Source organism: Borostomias antarcticus (genome assembly GCF_949987555.1).
Source record: "Borostomias antarcticus genome assembly, chromosome: 24".
Taxonomy (NCBI): domain Eukaryota; kingdom Metazoa; phylum Chordata; class Actinopteri; order Stomiiformes; family Stomiidae; genus Borostomias; species Borostomias antarcticus.
Genome location: NC_140257.1, coordinates 9,360,061 through 9,380,962, shown reverse-complemented (window position 1 = coordinate 9,380,962; position 20,902 = coordinate 9,360,061). Strand labels below are relative to the sequence as shown.

At 47.9% G+C, this 20,902-nt stretch overlaps 1 protein-coding gene across 1 annotated transcript in view; it reads right to left on the bottom strand.

Annotated features, from left to right (window-relative positions):
• Nucleotides 1–338: 338 nt before the first annotated feature.
• piezo2b (piezo-type mechanosensitive ion channel component 2b) overlaps nt 339–20,902 on the bottom strand; it is a gene marked incomplete at both ends in the record, with an annotated part of 60,753 nt that continues 40,189 nt past the window's right edge. The window contains 28 exons of the mRNA XM_084458215.1: nt 339–591; nt 1,945–2,149; nt 2,343–2,422; nt 2,547–2,663; nt 2,812–2,981; nt 3,099–3,200; nt 3,368–3,556; nt 3,982–4,129; nt 4,255–4,413; nt 4,521–4,735; nt 5,095–5,242; nt 5,414–5,546; nt 5,673–5,961; nt 6,545–6,724; nt 6,839–7,097; nt 7,808–8,386; nt 8,644–8,817; nt 9,214–9,407; nt 10,472–10,638; nt 10,885–10,962; nt 11,087–11,207; nt 11,845–11,943; nt 12,137–12,243; nt 13,600–13,668; nt 13,994–14,118; nt 14,966–15,055; nt 15,451–15,610; nt 15,731–15,848. Coding sequence (XP_084314341.1) covers nt 339–591; nt 1,945–2,149; nt 2,343–2,422; nt 2,547–2,663; nt 2,812–2,981; nt 3,099–3,200; nt 3,368–3,556; nt 3,982–4,129; nt 4,255–4,413; nt 4,521–4,735; nt 5,095–5,242; nt 5,414–5,546; nt 5,673–5,961; nt 6,545–6,724; nt 6,839–7,097; nt 7,808–8,386; nt 8,644–8,817; nt 9,214–9,407; nt 10,472–10,638; nt 10,885–10,962; nt 11,087–11,207; nt 11,845–11,943; nt 12,137–12,243; nt 13,600–13,668; nt 13,994–14,118; nt 14,966–15,055; nt 15,451–15,610; nt 15,731–15,848 — 4,728 coding nt within the window. The remainder of the gene's footprint in view (nt 592–1,944; nt 2,150–2,342; nt 2,423–2,546; nt 2,664–2,811; nt 2,982–3,098; nt 3,201–3,367; nt 3,557–3,981; nt 4,130–4,254; nt 4,414–4,520; nt 4,736–5,094; nt 5,243–5,413; nt 5,547–5,672; nt 5,962–6,544; nt 6,725–6,838; nt 7,098–7,807; nt 8,387–8,643; nt 8,818–9,213; nt 9,408–10,471; nt 10,639–10,884; nt 10,963–11,086; nt 11,208–11,844; nt 11,944–12,136; nt 12,244–13,599; nt 13,669–13,993; nt 14,119–14,965; nt 15,056–15,450; nt 15,611–15,730; nt 15,849–20,902) is intronic.

Below are 20,902 nucleotides of genomic sequence, written 5' to 3'. Positions count from 1 at the left end.
ATCCAGGAACTCCATTTGGAAAGTGTTGAAGGTCTGAGCTGCATAACTGTGAACCCCATCATGCTCATTGGTCTGGTCATTATCCATTGGTGGTTAGCCCTTGGTTAACACTGACCTGTACCCACACGGCTGTCTGAGCAGGCCGCTGGTGGAGAGCAAGTCCTCTCTCACGCCGGTCTCCAGTGGGTCCAGTTGGCAGAGCTCTTTGGCTGCTGCTCACTGCTCAATCCCAACCCACTCACACCAGCGAGACGCCTCTGCTGTGAAGCTCTGTGCCAGTCACTGCGCCACATTCGTTTCTCATCCCACTAGTGTTCGTGTTCTGTCGGGGGCGAGGCTCACTGGGTCTTTTCCCTGGTCCACTTGATCATGGTCTCTGGCGAGCGGTAGAGGAAGATGAGCTTGGCGTACATGTCCTCCTCCAGGTCCAGCTCGCCGGTCTCCCGGACCAGGAAGATGTCGGTGCACAGCTTGAGGATGCGGTCGACGTTGGGCAGCTCCTCGAACATGATGGTGTGGGAGATGCCGCTGAAGAACTCGCGCACGAACTTGCCGATGACCAGAACCACCGATGCGTACAGCCCCATGATCCTGCAAGAGACAGAGAGAGGATGACAACTCAGAACGTTTTGATTTCAGGTGAGGTTGTTTTAAACAAAATATTACGAAATTAAAATGGAGAACTGTTGACATAAAAGAAGGACAAGACGAAAGATGGGAAATTCTGGATTTCTAAAGCGTAGACCATGCTCCAGCAAATAATGAATCAATTCCCTATTTTTGATTTTGCTGAAATATACAGTATATGTTGATTATGAATGATTGCTGTATTTACCTAAAAATAGATATATATATTGATTACTAGCCTAAATAAAGATTTATTTTAACGGAGAAAATAAATCTGACTAGATATGATGTGAAGATTCAGTACCTCATAAATGAGGCCAAAATGAATGAGGCCAAATATAGAACCAATAATATTCTTTTAAAAGATATTTTTAGGGCATTTCTGCTTTATTAGGATAGTAAGAACAGACAGGAAAGGTGGGAGAGAGAGAGGGGGAAGACATGCAGCAAAGGGCGTGGGCCGGATTTGAACCCACGCCGCTGCGCGAAGGACTAGCCTTTACATAGTACGCACCACAGCCCATTGAGCTACCGGGGCACCCTGAGAACCAAGAATCAGAATTCTGTTTTTACTGATATAGTCATAGATTTAAAATATATATATATAAACAAAAGAGACAGTGAGAGAGAGACGGAGATGACGACAGCGTTGCGGCGACCGTCTGCATGCAACGAGTCGTACATCAGATGAGCAGTACAGTAACAGTGGTGATTGTAGAGTTTGGGGGGCTCTAGACAGAGACCCCCCATGGCCTGTTAACATCACAGTAGGTCAACCAGCCAGCTGGCAACTGTTGTGCAATTTCCCCCTGCGGAACAGCAACAGCACCAAGGGGTTCTCTAAGGGGGGATCCTGAGGGAGACTTTTGTGTTCAATCACTCCCGGTCAACAGATTCATTGAACAGATTCATTTAACTACACCAAAGGAAAACAAAGCAAGCGTGTGGTAGAATTCATTGTATCAGCAAGTTTAATAACTCATTCTTATATTTGATCATGTGAGATGTTTTTGGACATTTCACTCTGCCTCTGGCCTGGGGCTCCAGGCGACTGCCTTGCCTCTCTGTTCAGTAGCTTCGCCTCTGGTGACACTTCACTTCTAGCTTGATATCAGACCGAGCCGTCAGCTCGGTACACTCCATTGTGTGGTGTATCATCTCGTTATTATACCCCACTGGGCGGGTTCAAAGGTGAGGACCTGGGCTACTGCATTACTACAAGCATTGTCCTTCATGCATCAACTGGCAAAGCAGTTGGCAAACCATGGGAATTTAGGCGGCTCCACCAGAGCCTGCTCAGTGTCTCGGCCTGCTTACCCGTATCCGGCCAGGAACCCCAGGCTGGGGGGGCTGACCTGGTCGCTGAACACATAGAGCTCCAGGCCGGCGCTGTACCGGTGCTTGGGTTTCCTGACGTTGATCAGACCCGGCTCGGTCTGGTTAACGATCCACCACTCCTGGATCTCCCCGGTGTTGTTGTGGGTCCTCTCCAGGGACAGGGTGATGTTCATCAACAAAGAGTCTGGGATCAGAAAACAACAGTGGAAAACGGAAATAGATGGGATCAGAAAACAACATTCGAAAACGGAAATAGAAAATGTATCGGCGCTGCGCTTACCATCACTTCAGAAGTTGCACAGTATTATCTAATACACATTGGTTACAAAAATAACACTGTAAGTGTTCAGATAGTGTTCAGGCGCTGTGTGCTCTACCTAAGTAAAGCTGGTCTATGGGCTTGGCGTCAGAGTCACTGGGGGCTCGGAGATAACGAGGGAAAACGTGTTTTATAACCCTGTGGGAAAAACCCCAGAGCGGTTAATTGCACACAGTCCACAGAAAACACAACGACAGAAAGTACGCGCTAGAATTCCATTATCGCCATCAACGAAACGGGACGAACAAGCTAATGCACTCACACTCCGTCCTTCCTGGTCCCGTTCAACAACTGTATGAGCTCCTCCTTGGTTTTGTCATCCAGATGTGTCACGCGCTTGCCTGTCGCCATTTCAGATTTAGCTCCCAGAGTCAGGTTTCTTGTTGAAGGACAAGGGAGAGAGAGTCACTTTCTATACTCTCATCTGCAGGTCAGACCATTTACCAAACCTTTAGAAATCCAGGGGGGGGGGGGTCATGGTTAGTTTTAAGGGCTCACAGATTCGACCTTCCGATACCTGGTCTTACCTTTGAATGGACCAGGCCACGGTGATGGAGAACTCCTCCTTGGAGCCCAGTACCTCAATAAGGTTGGTTCTGCTGGGAGGGCTGATCGTCCACAGGGAGTTGGAGCTCCCCTCTAGATCGGCGATGGTCAGGTCCTCTGGTGTGTAGCCCTCCAGCCACTGCAGCGCATTCTAGAGGAGTCAGGCCAACAACGCAACCTCAACGTACAGCACACAAGCGCTGTTGATGATGATGTTTCAGAGAAGACACATAGAAATGGTCATTCTACCGTACCGCCGTGTTCTTACCTGTAGATCCATCCTGGAGTACGCTTCTACGAAGCTGTTATAAAACGCCGAGTGGTTGACGTCCCTCAGCTGGTTCTGCTGAGCACTCATGGTGAAGATGGGCTAAAGTACAATGTACAATATCAAAAACAATATCACAAATAACTAGGACTCGTCTCATGAACATCGTCTCCACACAATATCAACACTAACGTGCAGAATCAAGTCTTTTTCTTTTGTGTCCCCCCCCCCCATTTTCAGTGGTACAGTCTAATCCCTGGCCCCGTCACCTGAAAGCCAGCCAGGGTGATCTCAAAGGAGACGTCCAGCGGCTTGTTGACCACCCCTGCCACCGACTTGACCAGGGACATGAAGAGGAGCGGGAACCACACGATGCAGATGAGCAGGGCCACGATCATGCCCCCCATCCCGTACTTCACCACCTTCTTCTTCTTCTGCCCCCGGGGCTGCGGGTACCGCTGTGGGGGCGAGGGGGGGGGGCGGAGTTAGGGGGCAGGGTAGAACCTGTTCAGCGCGGGGTTCACATGCAATGGCTGCGACGATGCGCTCGTTGTTTCAGAATATCCATCTCGTTCCGTAATATTTGACAGGTTGAATCTTGAAAATGTCAGCGATTGAAATTGGCCGTCACAAAACAATAGAGTTTTTGCTCCTCAATCGGCTGTTTTATGCAAATCCGGCTTTATACACCCTGCGAAAGCTGTTTATTTTGACAGTGTTGGGCCACTGAAAATCTGCTATACTGTAGGTGACCTGATTATAACCCTGTGAGATGTACGGTTGGTTACAAAGCAGGCTGATCTCTCTATGCTCACGAAACAAAACCCCTCTCTCGGTCCCCGATGGACCGAAGAAGCTCTCTGGTGCCAGAGGCAGACCAGACCTTCTCAGACTCCCTCCAGCACTTGAGCACGAAGATGTGGGCGTAGATGTCCTCCACGCAGATCCAGCTGGACAGGCTGAGGGTGGTGTCGGTCCAGACCCAGTCCATCACGGCGCGCAGCTCCGTCAGGAACGGCACCAGGCGGAACCTGAGGACGACGGAACGCAACGCAGTGAGCACACGCGCGTTCGGGCCTTAGCTGTAACACCTACAGTACATCCGGTACTACTTACACATTCACATCGACATAGATACAAGCGCATCTCAACCCACCCTTGGAACAGGAAGAGGTTGGCGTAGTTGTAGCTCTTGGTGAGGAAGTTGCCCAGAATACGCGTGGGGTAGCCACAGCGGATCTGATAGGCAGACAGGCCGAAGTAGATGCACTTGACAAAGTACCACATCTGGGCCACCCTGTTCTCATTGAAACGCCTGCAAGCAGCAGAGAAGTGACGTTCATTAACATACAGCATGAACTAGAATAGGGTTCGTAGAGATAGATAGAGATAGATAGGAAATGTATCTCTACGGGTTCTTACTTCTCTGTGACTCCAGGCAGAATGAAGAACATCCAAAAGTGTATGCCGAAGACCAGGGTGACCTGGAAGACACACTTCCCCATGACGGTCTTTCTGAGGTAGAGAGCCCGGTCCACCACCATGGTACCAAACTGGATCAGCACCATGACCAGGAAGGGCCCGGGCACCTGGTCCTCCGACAGGGACGAGGTGATGTCTGCTCCTGCAGAGTGTTTCTGAGTGTGTGTGTGGGGAGGGGGGGGGTCAGTGAAATACAGTAGGAACGAAGATCTAGAAGTTCTGCTGAAACCAGAGCCAGTGGCTTTATTTGTCTCTATGGCATTCTATGGCAACACATAACCGTATATTTTCTTTGCGTGTACCTTAAAGACTTTTATCTATTCATTTTTACCATATTAATTGTTCTCTGCTACAGTATTTACAATTGTGAAGCACTTTTAGCTACATTTCATGTATGAAAGGTGTTATACAGTACAAATAGTTTATTAATATGATTATTATCATGATTATGGGTATCATTATGATGATGATGATGATTATTATTATTATTATATTAGGTGTGGAAAAGACAAACCCCGAAAGCCCAGAATCCAAAGACGATGATGATGAAGTCCACAGTATCACACAGGAACATGAGCACATAGACGTCTGTGACTGCGCTGTACTCTGGGTGGATCAGGTTATAGAAGAACTGGCGAATCGGGAGGTAGATCTCAAGAGTTCTGGAATCAAAATGAGGCAGAACAATTCACTTTGACGTGACACAAGAATGAGTGTGAAAGCCATGGTCAATTCAGTTCAAGTGGAGTTCAGTAGCCATGCACACACACACGCACACACACACACACACACACACAGACACACACACATGCACACACACACAGAGCACTGACTTCTTGATGGTGAAGGCCTTGGCTTTGATCAGCTGCTCTCGAAGTTTCTCCGCGATCAGCTGCTTGCGGCTCTTCTGCTGAGGCCCCGCCTCCCTGCCGTCCCTGCGGCTGCTTGTGCGGGAGCCCGTGCTGCCTGGACAAACGGAATCCGCCCGGCAACTCGGGTCACTGAGCTGAGCACAACTAACCAATGACAGCAGCCATCCCATCGACCTCGGCTCCACTCCCCCTACCAAGGTTCCCAATAAGCCCCTCCTACCTCTCTTGGAGCGCACCGAGTGGGCGGAGCGTCGGGAGGTGTGGGACGCCCCGCTGGAGCTCTTGCGGCGCTGGTAGGTCTGCTGCTGCGGGGCGTGCACGTGCACGGAGTCCACGGAGGCGCCCAGGTTCATGGACCTGAGGGTGTGGGCGGAGCCTCTCCTCTCCTGGGAGGCTGGAGGGGCGGGCTCTCTCTCCTTCTCCCACCCCTCGTCCTCTGATTGGTCCCGATGGTGGACGAGGTCCTTCTTGGTCTCTTTGCGGTCGTCCTCGTCCCATAGGCCATGACACTGGGGATGAAGGAGGGACATGGTCCACAATGATTCACTACACACAAATGTGAACTAAAGACTATTGATAAACCAGGTTTGCATGTTAGTTAACTAATGACTGACATGTTAGTTAAAGGTGCAGGATGCGGTTTGGCTCAGAAGCACTTTTTGTTATATTTTTTGTCATTCTCATTACATCCAGACAGCAATCAATAAATAAACTGTTCTGACACTCAAATTAAATAAATCTGTAAGCTTAAGAAATCGTAGGACTGTAATAAGTGCGATCAATCATTTCGAGTTGCCAACTTAACCTACCAACCTGCCTAGTGAGTGTCATTTGTTTTTCCCCAGTTTGGATGAGTGGCTTTGGAGGGAGGCCTGAATGGGCGGGCGGGGATTTTTGTCAGTTGCATTTTTCAAAATCTTTCAAAATGTTTCTGAAGACTAACAGGAAATCACAAACCGCCTACTGCCCCTTTAACTAATAACCAACAAGTTGAGCTTTGCACAAATACGGTCACTTTAGATTATAGCGTGGAAACAGAACTCGACGTTAAAAACCCGAGCGACTTCAGGAGAAGCGAGAGCTGCCGGTCACCTTCAGGATGGACCTGTGAAAGAAGAGGGCGAGCAGCTGGATCAGGTCGTAGTGGACGTAGCCGTCCTTCTTCTCCACGCCGATGATGTTGGGAGGGTGGTAGGGCTTGTTCTTGTCCACCTTGTTCTGGTTGAAGGGGAAGAATCCGAACTGGAAGAAGTACTTGATGACGATGGTGACCTGGGGGGTTGGGGAGACACGAAGGCCGGGGACGGCAGCGTTAGCGCGGGGGTTGGTATAGCGACGGCGCGCGGGGGTCAACTCGCTCTCGACTGTAGCTACCGCCGCCAGTACCTCCGTGTAGACGATGGCCGTCATCCAGAAGCGCTTGCTGGGCCGCGGGATGGACAGCATGGCCCAGAGGAAGATGAGGATGGGCAGGACCAGCGTGGCGCAGTTGGCCGACACCATGTGGTTGATGATGATGACCAGGTAGCAGACCATCTCGGAGTGGGCCACCAGCATGTTGTACAGGGCGTAGCACAGCTGCAGCACCAGAGGCTGGTCCCGATAGAACTTCTCCGAGTTCTCCAGCTCCTCGTCGTAGAACATCCTAGGAGCAGAGAGTGAGAGGAGGGACAGAGAGTCATTTAGGAGGGAGAGAGAGAGTCATTTAGGAGGGAGAGAGAGAGTCATTTAGGAGAGAGTCGTTTAGGAGGGAGAAAGAGTCATTTAGAAGGGAGAGAGAGAGTCGTTTAGGAGAGAGAGTCATTTAGGAGGGAGAGAGAGTTGTTTAGGAGGGAGAGAGAGAGAGTAATTTAGGAGGGAGAGAGTTGTTTAGGAGGGAGAGAGAGAATCGTGTAGGAGGCAGAGAGAATCGTTTAGGAGGCAGAGAGAATCGTTTAGGAGGGAGATAGAGAGTTGTTTAGGAGGGAGAGAGAGAGTCGTTTCGAACGGAGGGAGAGAGAGAGAGTTGTTTAGGAGGGAGAGAGAGAGTCATTTAGAAGGGAGAGAGAGAGTCCTTTAGGAGGGAGAGAGAGTCATTTAGAAGGGAGAGAGAGAGTTGTTTAGGAGGGAGAGAGAGAATCGTTTAGGAGAGAGAGAGTCATTTAGAAGGGAGAGAGAGAGTTGTTTAGGAGGGAGAGAGAATCGTTTAGGAGAGAGAGAGTAATTTAGAAGGGAGAAAGAGGTGTAGAGAGAGTAAGGGGGAGAGAGAGTGGTTCAGAAAGAGAAGAGATTTAGCAGAATATGGATGGAACGCAAAAGAGCGAATGAAGTAGCGTGGCCCACGGGACTGGCAGGCTGCAGGTCTCGTCCACTCACTTGTTGAGCAGCAGCTCGCTGGCGGTCAGCTCCGTGGTCCGAGAGGGCACCAGGGGGTCGGACAGGCAGTCTGTCCTGCTGTCTGGGGTCATCGCCATCAGCCTCTTGTCATCCAGGTCACTCTCGTCTAAGCTGACCTCCAGCCGGTCGAAGCTGACCGCCTTGCTGTAGCTGGGAGGCACGTCGGCGTCCGAGGTGTTGGGGGCGTCCGTGTCGGGGGTGCACAGCAGCCCCGCGCGCCCGTCCGGGTACTCCCGCCTGGCGCCGCCCTCGCCGTCGCTCTCGGTGGTGTAGTCCTGGGCGGAGAGCGCCGACGCCACGTCCTCCACCCTGAAGGAGGGGCCTTCCCCCGGGCCCAGGGAGCTCCACAGGTCCCCCTGTCCACCCTCCTCCTCCCCCGCCTCCCTCGGCTCTCCGGCCCCCCAGGGGCTGCCCTCCCCCTCCTCAGCCCCCTCCCGGCGGGGGGGTCCCCGGGCGCCGCGCTCCCTGTCCTCCCCCTGGTCCTGCTCGTCCTCCACCTCCTCGATGGTGTCGTTGGTGCCTTGCCGGGAGTAGAGGGTGAAGCACTGGGTGGCCTCGCTGCGGGACACGACCACAGAGAGAGAGAGAGACAGGCGGAGTCACCTCAATGCTCGGACGCTCGGAGAGCGGTCACGTCACATTCGCCCTGCCGTGCAAGTTTCAAAGCGGGGGGAAAAAATGGAAACCACGCACACACGGCACAGTTACACAATGACAGACAGATGCAGTATTTCACCGATTAGCCAAGAGGGGGGGGGGTCATGGATGTATGAGTGGGGGTGGGGATGGGGGTGGGGGTCGCTGAGGCCGAGCACCTGGACACGAGGCTGCTCCTGCTGTCGGACGAGGAGTTGGAGGCGTCCAGGCCATACATTTTGCGCAGCTTGGGGCGGGCGCGCTCGCTGGTTTTGGGGATGCTCTCGGGCATCCCATCCAGGTCGTCCAGCGTGGACTGGCGGGAGAACAGCATGGTGGCCTCGGTGCAGGCGCTGGCGGTCGGGACAGATGGAGAGATGGGAGGGGGGTCAGAGGTGAAGGGTCAGGGGTGAGGGGATGGAGGGGCGCGATGGCGCGGGCGTGGCTCGTCCATCGCGGGGGGGAGACTTACATACTGTACCGTAGCATGTGGCCATGTTGTGATTCGGACCCTGAACTTTCCATGTCATCTCAAGACAAATCTCCAGGCCCTAATATACTGTTAGTCTATCATTAGTATTTTCAGATGGTCAGGAAAACCTCAGGGCCCTACTGTATGTATAAGGCATGAGAAACAAAAGACATGATATGGATCTCATCATATCCGCGATGATGGCGTTCCAGGGTCCAGTGTTCTGGCGAACGGTCCCCCCCGACCCGGGGGTGGGGCTGATCTGGGCTGACCCTACCTGGAGATGCTGTCCCTGGAGGCCATGCTGTCCTGGCTCTCCATCCCGTAGCCACCGCGCCTCCTGCGCAGCCCGTGGGCGCCCGACGGCGAGTCGTCCTCGCTGGTGCGCTCCAGGCTGGACTCCCTGGACCTGTTGATCCTCATCTGCTTCTGGTAGTAGACGTGGATGCTCTCCCGCGACGGGACGTTACCCTGCAACGCAGACGCTCCAGGTCACCGGCTCTCTGGGTTACTCTGCCACCTAACCCTAACCCTAGGTTCTCTGGGTTACTCTACCACCTAACCCTAACCCTAGGTTCTCTGGGTAACTCTGTCACCTTACCCTAAACCTAGGTTCTCTAGGTTACTCTGCCACCTAACCCTAAACCTAATCCTAACCCTAGGTTCTCTGAGTTACTCTGTCACCTAACCCTAACCCTAACCCTAGGTTCTCTGAGTTACTCTGCCACCTAACCCTAAACCTAATCCTAACCCTAGGTTCTCTGAGTTACTCTGTCACCTAACCCTAACCCTAGGTTCTCTGGGTTACTCTGCCACCTAACCCTAACCCTAACCCTAGGTTCTCTGTGTTACTCTGTCACCTAACCCTAACCCTAGGTTCTCTGAGTTACTCTGTCACCTAACCCTAACCCTAGGTTCTCTGGGTCACTCTACCACCTAACCCTAACCCTAGGTTCTCTGAGTTACTCTGTCACCTAACCCTAACCCTAGGTTCTCTGGGTCACTCTACCACCTAACCCTAACCCTAACCCTAGGTTCTCTGGGTTACTCTGCCACCTTTTCTAGGTTGGTTCAGAGATGTGCACTGTACTTAGTATTCGTTTTACGAGGGCCATTATTGATTAGGGTGGGGACATTTGTTTGTCACACAGCACAGGCAGGAAAAGAGTAAAAAAAACATGCAGGACATGGCAGTGTACTGTACTAAAAGAGAGAATATAGAATAAAAATAAATACAAGTTATTATATCTTTTATTTATTCATTTTGTTTTTTATTTAAACTCATGTTCTTTTTTATCTTACTCTTATTTCTACTTTTTATTTTCAGCATTGATGTATTTGTGCTGTATGAATACATTTGTATTGATTGATTGATTGATTGATTGATTGATTGATTGATTGATTTATTGATTTATTGATTTATTGATTTATTGATTTATTGATTGATTGATTGATTGGTTGGTTGATTGATTTGTTGATTGATTGATTGATTGGTTGGTTGGTTGATTGATTGATACTGTGGGGAGGAGACGCACCTTCTTGACCTCGCGGGTGAGCATGCAGCGCTCTATGCGCAGCACGGTGGAGATGTCGATGTGCTCCCTGCACATGTCGTTCATCCACTTGGTGAAGCTGTCCACCGTGGTCTGGAACAGCACCCAGGTGAACTTGATGATGTTGAACACGCGCTTGAGTATGTTGTCTGTCCGGCCGCAGGGAAAATGAGAGAGTTCACTATCGGCTCTGCGAAAACGCAGACGATCGACACGCCCCCTCCTCTCGTTCAGTGCTCTAGCAGCGGAGGTATAAGGGTATAACAGTGCAGTATTTTCCAGAAGTCGACAAATCCAATACCTTTCTAATGAATGGCGAAGCTATTTTGAGACGGTAATGCTGACTTGATTCACGGAGTAGATCCGATTAGGATAGATTGGACTGTGGGACTAACCTGGGCCAGCAGACTTCTTCCCCTCCTCTCCCTCCGGTCCCTCCTCCGCCTCTCCCACCTCTATGGCCACGTGGCCTGCTGGGAAACACAGCAAGCAGCAGCTGACTGCAGATCAGATCCCGACGCGCCGCCTGTGCGTCACGTACGTTTACGGGCCGTACGAACGGACGGCTCGCCTTTTAATCCCTCCCTCCTCTCTTACCGTCTCTCCGGTCTTTCCTGTGCTTGTCTCCCTTGGTGTACCTCTTCCAGAACTTACGCTTCCCTTTGCTTCGCTCCTTCAGGGCCGTTTTGGAGTCCGTGATCCAGGCGTGGTAGAAAAACTGCAGAGTAAAGAGGGGAAAGTCGGATCGCTGGATGTAATTCGACGGACTGCAGAGGCGCAGCAGTCAAAAAGACAGGATAGGTCAAGCAACTACTGTACGAGCAAAGTGACAGCATTTCCCTTATATGACCCATGACCTCAGGCACAATAAACAGATGAAGATCACCCCCCAAACAAACAAGTCACAAAGACAGAACGCCTGTGGCATGGCAATTTGCTCCACTGAACATCATCAACACGACCAGAATCCATCACTCACTGCAAGTGTACATTTTGTGTCTTCTAATGTTGACACTGGTTTTCTTTCCAAATTTGATGATCCCAAAACAATGGAGCAAAAACTACATCAAACAAAGTAAAAAAAAAAAAAGCCAGTTTAAAAAACCACCAGTTCATGCAAACTGGGCCAAGCTGTTCAGTCAGAGAACACGGCTCACGGAGATCAAGGATCACTGCATTTCCATCCCATATCAGGCATTTGCGATTTCTGGTTGATCTTGTCCAATGGTTACATTCATATAAGGGATGGCACTAAATGACATGGGATGAACAGGCAGTGGGTTGATGCAATATGGTCACTGAAAAGGTCTCCAAAGAGAAAGAAAGCAGGTGGGGTTGAATCCGCTGGTGAGTACCTTGCCTGCCCTGATAACATACTGCAGGATAGTTTTGGGCAGTTTTATGATAGACCTGGGCAAAGCCAAGAGAGCTGAGGCAAACTTCCCAATAGCTCTCTATGGAGAAGGGACAGAGTGAGGGAGAGTTAGTAGAAACACAGCAACATGTGAGAGAGACAGGCACAGTGTGTTAGAGTGGTTAATATGTTCCTGTACAGATAATCATTGATATTACACAGGAAATAGTATTCATTAGGAGTATACTGCGTACTGTAGCTCGTCTGTTACCCCACCTTCTTCCTGGGCTCACCTGAAACGCTGACTTCTTGGGGGGTTCGTCCTCTTTTTTCTCCTCCTCCTCCTCCTCCTCTTCCTCACTGTCAGTTTCAAACAAGTAATAGTCTCCGCTTCTAACCACTGAGGAGTGAGAGCAAGGCTCCGTTAAAGCAAATGGCCAAAGAATTGTTCACAACTGGCACAAAACCTTCAGTGTTACGGGGGAAACGCAAACTGTAAACCAAGCACAGCTGAAGTCGAAGAGGGTTTGATTCATAATGCTTTGAGCGTCTGGAGAGGCGTTATACAGTATGTTGTAATATTGTCATGTTTTTTCATTATTAGTTAAAGGGCTCCTCTCTGGAACAGAAAAAATATTGTCAAAATCCACTTATCAAAATCCTTTTCATAAAGAACACATAATTACATTTCAGACCATTTCAGACAGAGGTGACAGTCAGGAATGAACACACAATACACCACATGAAATGGCTGACTATGGAACAAAGGATGTTACTGTTAGCAAAAAGCAAAATCTAGTAGTGACATTGGTACTATTCTAAAGAGAATGCATAAACTCAAATCTTAAACGATCTCATAGGTAGAGTAATGGTTTCTAGAACCAGTCCAGCCCTACAGAATCAGCATTGGGAAAAGCACTGGAATATAGGCAACGCTGAATATGTCCTTGAACAGAAAAACACAAAGGAGGGACAAGGGAGGATGCTGGGAAATATGCAGATGAGGTGTGATATGACATGAGAAATGATAGAGGTAACGCAACAACAGGGAGTGATATCAATTCAACCCCAGGATAGGTCGTCTCAGAGAAGCAGAAGATGCAGAAGGACTCATTTTGTTGTGAAACAGTGTTTAGTGACTGGTTGAATATGAAGACGTGTATTTTTTCCATCTTCGTCCTGTGAATTTAAATTTGATCGCCAAATCTGGTTCAGACCTCCCTGCGTCTGTTTTCTCTCGGGCGTACCTGGTGTTGATCAGAGACAGAGCCCCTGACCCTCTCTCCCAAGATATGGAAGAAGGGGGAAGGACTTCATCTCTTTATAATGGAAGATTTCACAACCGAGAGATTCTCTACTGTGGGCTCCTCAGACAAGGCCATGAAGGGGGGCGGACCGGTCAGTCAAGAGACGGCCATGGTCAGAAAGACCACAACCTCATCCATCCAGGCATTAGTCATTTTCTTTTCTTTCATGGCAATATTCTGTCTATTTAAGGAAACCCTTGTTACATACAAATATAACGCACCGATTCTTTCTCCCACAAGCCACTATTCTATTGAGATCATTGAGCCATACAAACGCATAGACTGTTGTATGCAATGAAGGGTCCTTAAATAGAGACAGAAAAGGACTAGCGTCTGGATGGATCACCGGTTGGTTTTGGTTGCTGTGGAGCCCAGGGGCAGTATGGGAATCCTCTGATTTCTGGTCAAGGACACAATCAGAGCAGAGAGAGGATAGGCGGTCAACCTACTGGACGCATGGTCAACCCAAGGCCTCCACCACTGCTTTTTTTTGGCCTTGGCTTTCTCTCGCACTGCTCCTAAAATAAACATTTGACACAAATATCAAGTATATTATCAAGGCAAAATATCTCTTAGTTCAGAGGTTTCTCAAATGAAATCTTTTTCAAATAAAGTGGTCAAAAATAAAGCACAAATACTACCATAGTATCAACAGTCATATTATTCTTCCACACTGTACGATGCTAGAGGCATTTTCCTGCAGTGTATTTCGACGACCTTTTATGAGAGTGATGTGCGATGACCTGAACATACATTCCATGAGAGCTACACAAACCCAGTAGATGTTGACTCAACACCGCCAGTTCTCCTGGAGAGACGCTAAGAGCCTTGCTCATACAGTACCATCATCCTCCTCCTCCTCCTCGGGCGGGATGAAGGTCCCTCCGTCTACCGACTCCTGGGCCATGCTCAGCATCCTCTCCTTCCCCTTCTTGAACTTCTGCTGCCTGTCCTTGATACGGTCCATCCTGAGCAGGTCAGAGAGAGGGATGGAGAGAGGGGGGGCAGAGAGAGAGAAGGAGAGAGAGAGGGGTAGAGATTTATTGTATGTATGCTATTTGTATTGTAACCTTTTGTATTGTAATTTGCTGCCACTTGGCCAGGTCGCTTTTGAAAAAGAGATTTTTTATCTCAATGAGCTTACCTGGTTAAATAAAGGTCTAATAAAACAAAATAATAAAAAAGAGAGAGGGATAGAGGGGGGAGGAGGGAGGATGGAGAGAGGGAGAGAGGAGGGTGGGAGAAAGAGAGGGAGAGAGAGGGGTAGAGAGGGGTAGAGAGGGAGGGGGTGGGGGGTGGAGAGAGGGGATGGAGAGAGGGATAGAGGAGGGTGGGAGAAAGAGAGGGAGAGAGAGGGGTAGAGAGGGAGGGGGGGGCGGAGAGAGAGGATGGAGAGAGGGAGAGAGGAGGGGGAGAGAGAGAGAGGGAGAGAGAGGGGTAGAGAGGGAGGGGGGGGGGGGCGGAGAGAGAGGATGGAGAGAGGGAGAGAGGAGGGAGAAAGAGGTACAGAACACTGTGTGTCGACACACTGGGACCAGCCTGGGACCCGCCTCTCACCACTCAAACGGCCCAATTAGACAACAGAGGTAACTGTCATTAGGACACAGTAGAGAGCTGATGTGAAATCAGCATTCAGCATCAGAGAAGTGGTCATTAGGATGACCGGGGTGGACGGAAAGTTCCAGCAGGGAAAGATTAGCCGTGGTTTATCAGATCGGTAGAGTTCAGACGTGGGTATATAACACTAAGTACCGCCTTTCAACTACTCCCAAAAAACCCGGACGCTTGCAGATCTTTCCGTGCGATGAGACTCACTGTCTCTTCAGCTGCTCCATGGACCTGGTCTCCTCCTCCAGCCGGGCGCGCACCACCTTCACTATGGTGGCCTGGAACAGCTCCGCCCCCCTGTGAAACACACGGTAACACTTTACAATAAGGGTTATTAATATAAGAATTAGTTAATGCATTATTAAGCATTAAGTAACAGTTAACTAATGTCTCTATTAACCATTTACTAATGTTATTTATGTTAACTAAGGTTAACTCACCTAACCCTAACCCTACCCTAACTAAGGTATTAATTATTAACATTAGTAACCTAAATAACCCTAAATAAGCATTAGTTAACAGTTAACTAATGTTTTTTGTGACCCTTATTGTAAAGTGTGACCAAACACACAGCCACATCGTCAGGCCCGGGCGCCCCTGGATCCGCCCTGAGCGGGCGAGGGCTAGGACCTGACCCCAGATCTGTGCCTCGCGGAGGAAGGGGGCGGGTTTTTTTGGCGAGAGCTCTCTACCTGGACGCCAGGATCTGGGAGGCGCGGATGTCGGCCACCACGTGGAGGAAGTAGTAGCTCATGAACACTCTCCTCTGCAGCAGCAGGAACGCGAAGCAGATGCTGTCCCAGATGATCCCGGCCTCGTCGCTGGGCAGATCACACTTCTTAACAGTAGGGGCTACAGAACACACACACACACACACACACACACGTATAACTTCGCACTCAACATCTGGTACCGTATGGAGATTTTAATTAGCGAGCGACTAGGATGGATGAGGTTGGCTACAGAACCTACGTAGGAAGTCCTGGTTGGTGTCCACGTTGTACTCCTTGATGGTGCAGGCCAGACTAAACAGCTGGATCAGCCAGCAGTTCTTCTCCACCAGGTCGTGGATGTAGCCACACGCCAAGATCTGAACACAGGACAACACACAGTATCTACCTGTAACACAGTATCTACCTGTATCTCACATGATGACCTAGTATCATATGTAATCATGTATCAACAACACATAGTATCTACCTGTATAAAATCAAAGGTGAGGATTTGTGCAGTAACTTAAATTTGTCTCAACTTATAACTAAAACACACGTCCTAATGTTAAATGTAGCTCCAAATCCTGACAAATCCAATTGACATTATTCTCACCAAAGCGCCTCAGATATATTCCTCAAGTGGAGTCTTTCCTCAAGATTTTAGTGATCACTGCCATACTGCCTGCACTGGGGATGTTAAATTACCTCGACCAAAGCCACGAATAATCTCTAAAAGGAATTTTCAGAATTTGGACTCACAGGGGTCCCTGGATGATTTCATTAGGTGTGAGTTGGATACAGTAGTGTGTCCCTCTTTTCCGATCCTGATCAGACTCTTGCATACTTCTCCAAAGCTTTTAATACTATTGCTGACAGACATGCTCCCTTTAGAAGACTAAGGATTAGAGATACACACTGTTTAGTCCTCTCATGAGCTATTGGAAGTGAGTACAGAAAGGATCGTAGCATGGACTAAAGCCAGAAAAACCAGGGCTGCCTCACACTGGATTTTGTTCAGCCAGCTGTGAATCAGGTGCACAAATATGATTAAGAAAGTTAAATCAGCGTATTATCTACTATCTACATTTTGTAAAACAATCAAGGCAATGAAGAATAACTCTGCCTCAGCATTTCCACATCAGTAGTGAAGCGATGCCAGAGTTTCAAGATCTCCACCACCGAAGGTCTGGAGACATCTCCATTGAAAATCGTCGCTAGAACACTGCCGAAAACCGACGCTACCAATCAGAGCCACTGCCTACATCTCCAATAGGGTGAAGGACTCGCCTTACTGGAAATGATGACTGGATTGGAGAATCAAAACAAAACATTCACTGCCCCATTAGGAAGGACCGTCCTAAAGACGTTGGATTGGTTCTGCAATGCAGGTTTTTTTCAGCCTCTTGTCAGTTTCCACCCACTTTTAGCAGCGAAACCTGGATGAACGTCTTCAGTCTCTAGTTGAGCGCAGCGTTTAGCAACTGAATCGTGAGTCTACCACAGCGCAGCGACTGTCTGATTCTGGCCCCATAATTAACAAGGGGGAAATTTGTAATGCTCTTAATGATCATTGTATTAGTGCAGGTCATATTTCGATGAACTACATCAGGTAGATACTGCCAATAGGTTGAAACAACAGAATCCCTGTAAGTGAGACCTGCAGCAGAACCTGAGCCCTGAATGACAGAAATCCTTGTGGCTTCTCTTTTGACTTAATTCTGATGAAGAGCAGTGAGCTCGAAACATCACCAGCACTTTTTATGGTGCAATAAATATTGAAAAAGGAGCCCTGCAGTGTGCAAGCTTGTTTCTTCTTTATAGTTTGTATACGTTTTAGCTCAGCGCCTGCCCTACTCAGGCGTGGATGTGTGTGTTTGCATCTTTTTCTCTTTGGACCTGCTCACCCTCTCTGCTCACCCTCTCTGGGATTGACGCAAAAAAAGCCCACTGGGGCTGATCGTCTGGACCCTGGTCTTCTAGATGAGCTGTTACAGTTGTAGCTGGGGCCCTAACACATTTCTAATCCAGGCCCGGTTCTACGAGGAGGCATGAGGGGGCATTGCCCCCTCAGTTTAAATGTCTGCCCCCTCACTTTAAATTACAGGCCAACATTATTTTGTAACCTATCGAAATTGCAAGAACAACCCAAATATTGGCGAGAGATAAGGTCTACAAGTCATCGGATTCTTGTGCGTTTTGTTTGCTTATTCTGCCCTTAAATTACAGCCCAAAATATTTTATGTAGCCAACCTATTGAAATTGCAAGGAGTCATCGGTTTCTTGCGCGTCTGCCTTTTATGCCCCCTCACTTTAAATTAGGCTACAGCCCAAAAAAGTGCTCGACAGAATGAAAATAAAACTCACAAAACAATTCCGGGATACAGACTGGAAGGAGCGCTTGCTGATAAAGTTTAACAAAAAAACAGCGAGGAGGCTACAGCTGTACTGAGGAAAGGTAAGCCAGAATTTAACTGTTAAGTGTCCTGTTTGGTTTGTTATGACGGAGATTGCTCATATAGGTAACATTTGGGCTATTTGCATATCGGCAGTGTCCCTACCTGGTAGGCCTAAATGGAGCAGAGGAGAGAGAAACAGAGCACACATCACTTTGACCTAGTCAAGTCTGTGTAGTGTCACTGCCACTTGTGGGGCTAACGTTGGCTCAGCCTTTGCTTTTGCAGACTTTTGTGTTTAGAACTGTCTGGTACAGCTTAGGCTACGCGTATTTTGGGAGTTTTTGACTAACCCCTGTCATACACCCCCCCCCTCCCCCCTCCGTCTGCCAACAGGTCCGCTGCCCCGAGCCTGCCTGGAACCAGCCGTGCCCTTTTGCAGACTGGACACTTTTACTCCATTTTCATCAGGTTCTCTCACCTGAACTCATCCATTTAGACAAGCCTACTCTCTTCAATCAGTTGTGTTCATGGGACTGGAATGATCTCACCTCTCCATTTTCTTTGTAGGCTACTCTGTTATATGTATTTTGACTGCTTTTATCATTGATGGACTGATACACTGATTGATTGATTCTTTTATTTTTACAACCCGTCGTCTATCTTGTTCTATGGGAACGTAACACTTTCGATCTATATATTCTATTTATTCCATAAGTGAAACGATCTACATTTAGTTCACTGTATTAAAAATGTAGCCTAATTTTATGATGATAAATGAATGATAATAAATAGGTTTATTATTTACACATTATTTACATTAGTTAAAATGTTTAGACATAGTCATGCCCACGTTATAATAGGGGCAATCTGAGCACATGCCCAGGGGCCTTTGGCCAATCAGAGCCCTCAAGGGCCTTTTACAAAGCCAGGTTTTTTTTGTTGTATTTTTTAAGGCTCTTCATATATAATTTATATCTACATCAAAAACACTTCTAACTGAAATAGGAATACATAATTTTTTTTTTTTTTTTTTTTTAAAGAGTTGTAAAATTAAATAAATTATTGCGTTTACCAGTGAGGACAGTGTGTGAGACTTCTTTCTTTTACCTGGGAGCACCCCTATAAAAGTTATAAAAGTTGTATTGTAGCTTTCTAGATCTCGCTCTCAAAGTGCACCAGATTGATGCCTCTAAATTAACACTGTTCAAAATGTTCTTCCGGGGGACCATGCCCACGGACCCCCCTACAGGTGGTATGCCCCCTTGCAATTCATGACTGCCCCCTCAGTCTTTTCATCCTGGGTCCGGGCCTGTTCTAATCTCTCTCTCAGCTTGGAGATGGTTCCAAAGCTACGGAAAGCAGCTCAAGTACTTCCGTGACATACAGTAAGGGTATACAGTAAGGGTAGTGGTTGTAGAGACCTTAACAATTACCGCCCAATACCAAAGCTATCCTGTTTAGCCAAGACACTTGAACACACATTAGTTAATCACCATCTTCACGTGTTCCTGAGTAGGAATTGCATTTTAACTACCTTTCAGTTGGGATTTAGAAGGGGTCACAGTCCTATATCAGCTGCATCGCTGATCCCTGAAACCACCAAGGAGAAATTTGACAATATTGTCTGTGCTCTGGACAGTGGACGGCAATGTGCTGCTCTATTCACTGACGTGGCCAAAGCTTTTGACACAGTGGACCACTCACTTTAATTAGATAGACTAACTGATGTTGGCCTAGACCAGAACGCCTGCCAGTTTCAAGCTACAGTATCTCACAGACACGACTGTGGCTGATTCCTTTCAGTCCACTTTTAAGGAGGTCACTAAAGGTGTGCCACAGGGATCCGTTTTTTCAATCAATTTTAGGTCCTTTACTCTTTACCTTGTACAGTATATTAATAACATTCTCTCTTTTAATAATGATTGCAAGGTACACTTTTATGCTGATGATACAGTGCTTTACTCAACTGCTTCATCAATAGAAGGCGGATTCTATTGCATCTTTCCACTGTCCTGTCCTGCACCCTGTCCTATGTCATCTGCAACAGCGTATGCCTTAACCCTAGTCACATTTCTAGTATGTGAGCCATATACTGTACATGGCTAATAAACAGATCTTGAATCTTGAATTGTCTATTTTGCAGACAGCCTTTGACTTCATTCAGTGCTCATTCCAGGAGCTCAAACTTGTTTTAAAAGCAGCTAAAACTAAATATATAGCATTTTCTAGGTCACGCTCTTTTAAGGAATGTAACTCTATTATCTGCTTCTTGGATGGAAGTGCAATTGAGAGAGTGTCACCCTACAAATGGGGATTTTTATATTTTTAAACCTGGGGATTTTTATTAATGAAAAACTGTCTTAAAACGAAATAAAAAAACAGAGACTGAAACTTGGGTTCTTGTAACAGATCCGGTTTCTTGCGTCAGAATAGGAAGCTTTTAGTACTTTCTGTACTTGATTATGGAGACATTATTGATATGCACACTGCCCCTACTACTTTGAAACATCTTGACCCTGTCTATCACTCAGCACTTCGTTTAATCACTGGTGATCATTATAGAACGCACCACTGTATTTTGTATCAGGCAGTAGTTTGGCCATCCCTGGAGCAGCACAGGGTCCTGTATGTGTAGAAAGCTATCTCACAAAAGCTACCCACCTAACCACCTAACATCCCTCATCACATGGCATGTTAGTCATCATCACCATACAAGATCTCAAGATTGGTTGGCTCTTGAGGTCCCTAAAGTCAAAACCGAACAAGCAAAGACTGCTTTTAGTTATAATGCTCCTAAAGCATGGGACAGGTTTCAGGAGTTAAGTTAGATACTTTAGTCACCTTGGAAATTTTGTTAACAATATGATTGAGGATTATGGGGTCGAGGTCTGTGTATGTTTTGGATAATGTTGTCATTGTATTGACAATAAATGTGTAAATGTATGAATGTGATGTGATTGTTTATAATGTCTTTTATACAGTTTTATATTGCTGATGATGTATTGTTTATCAAGGGAACCATTCTAAATGATGTT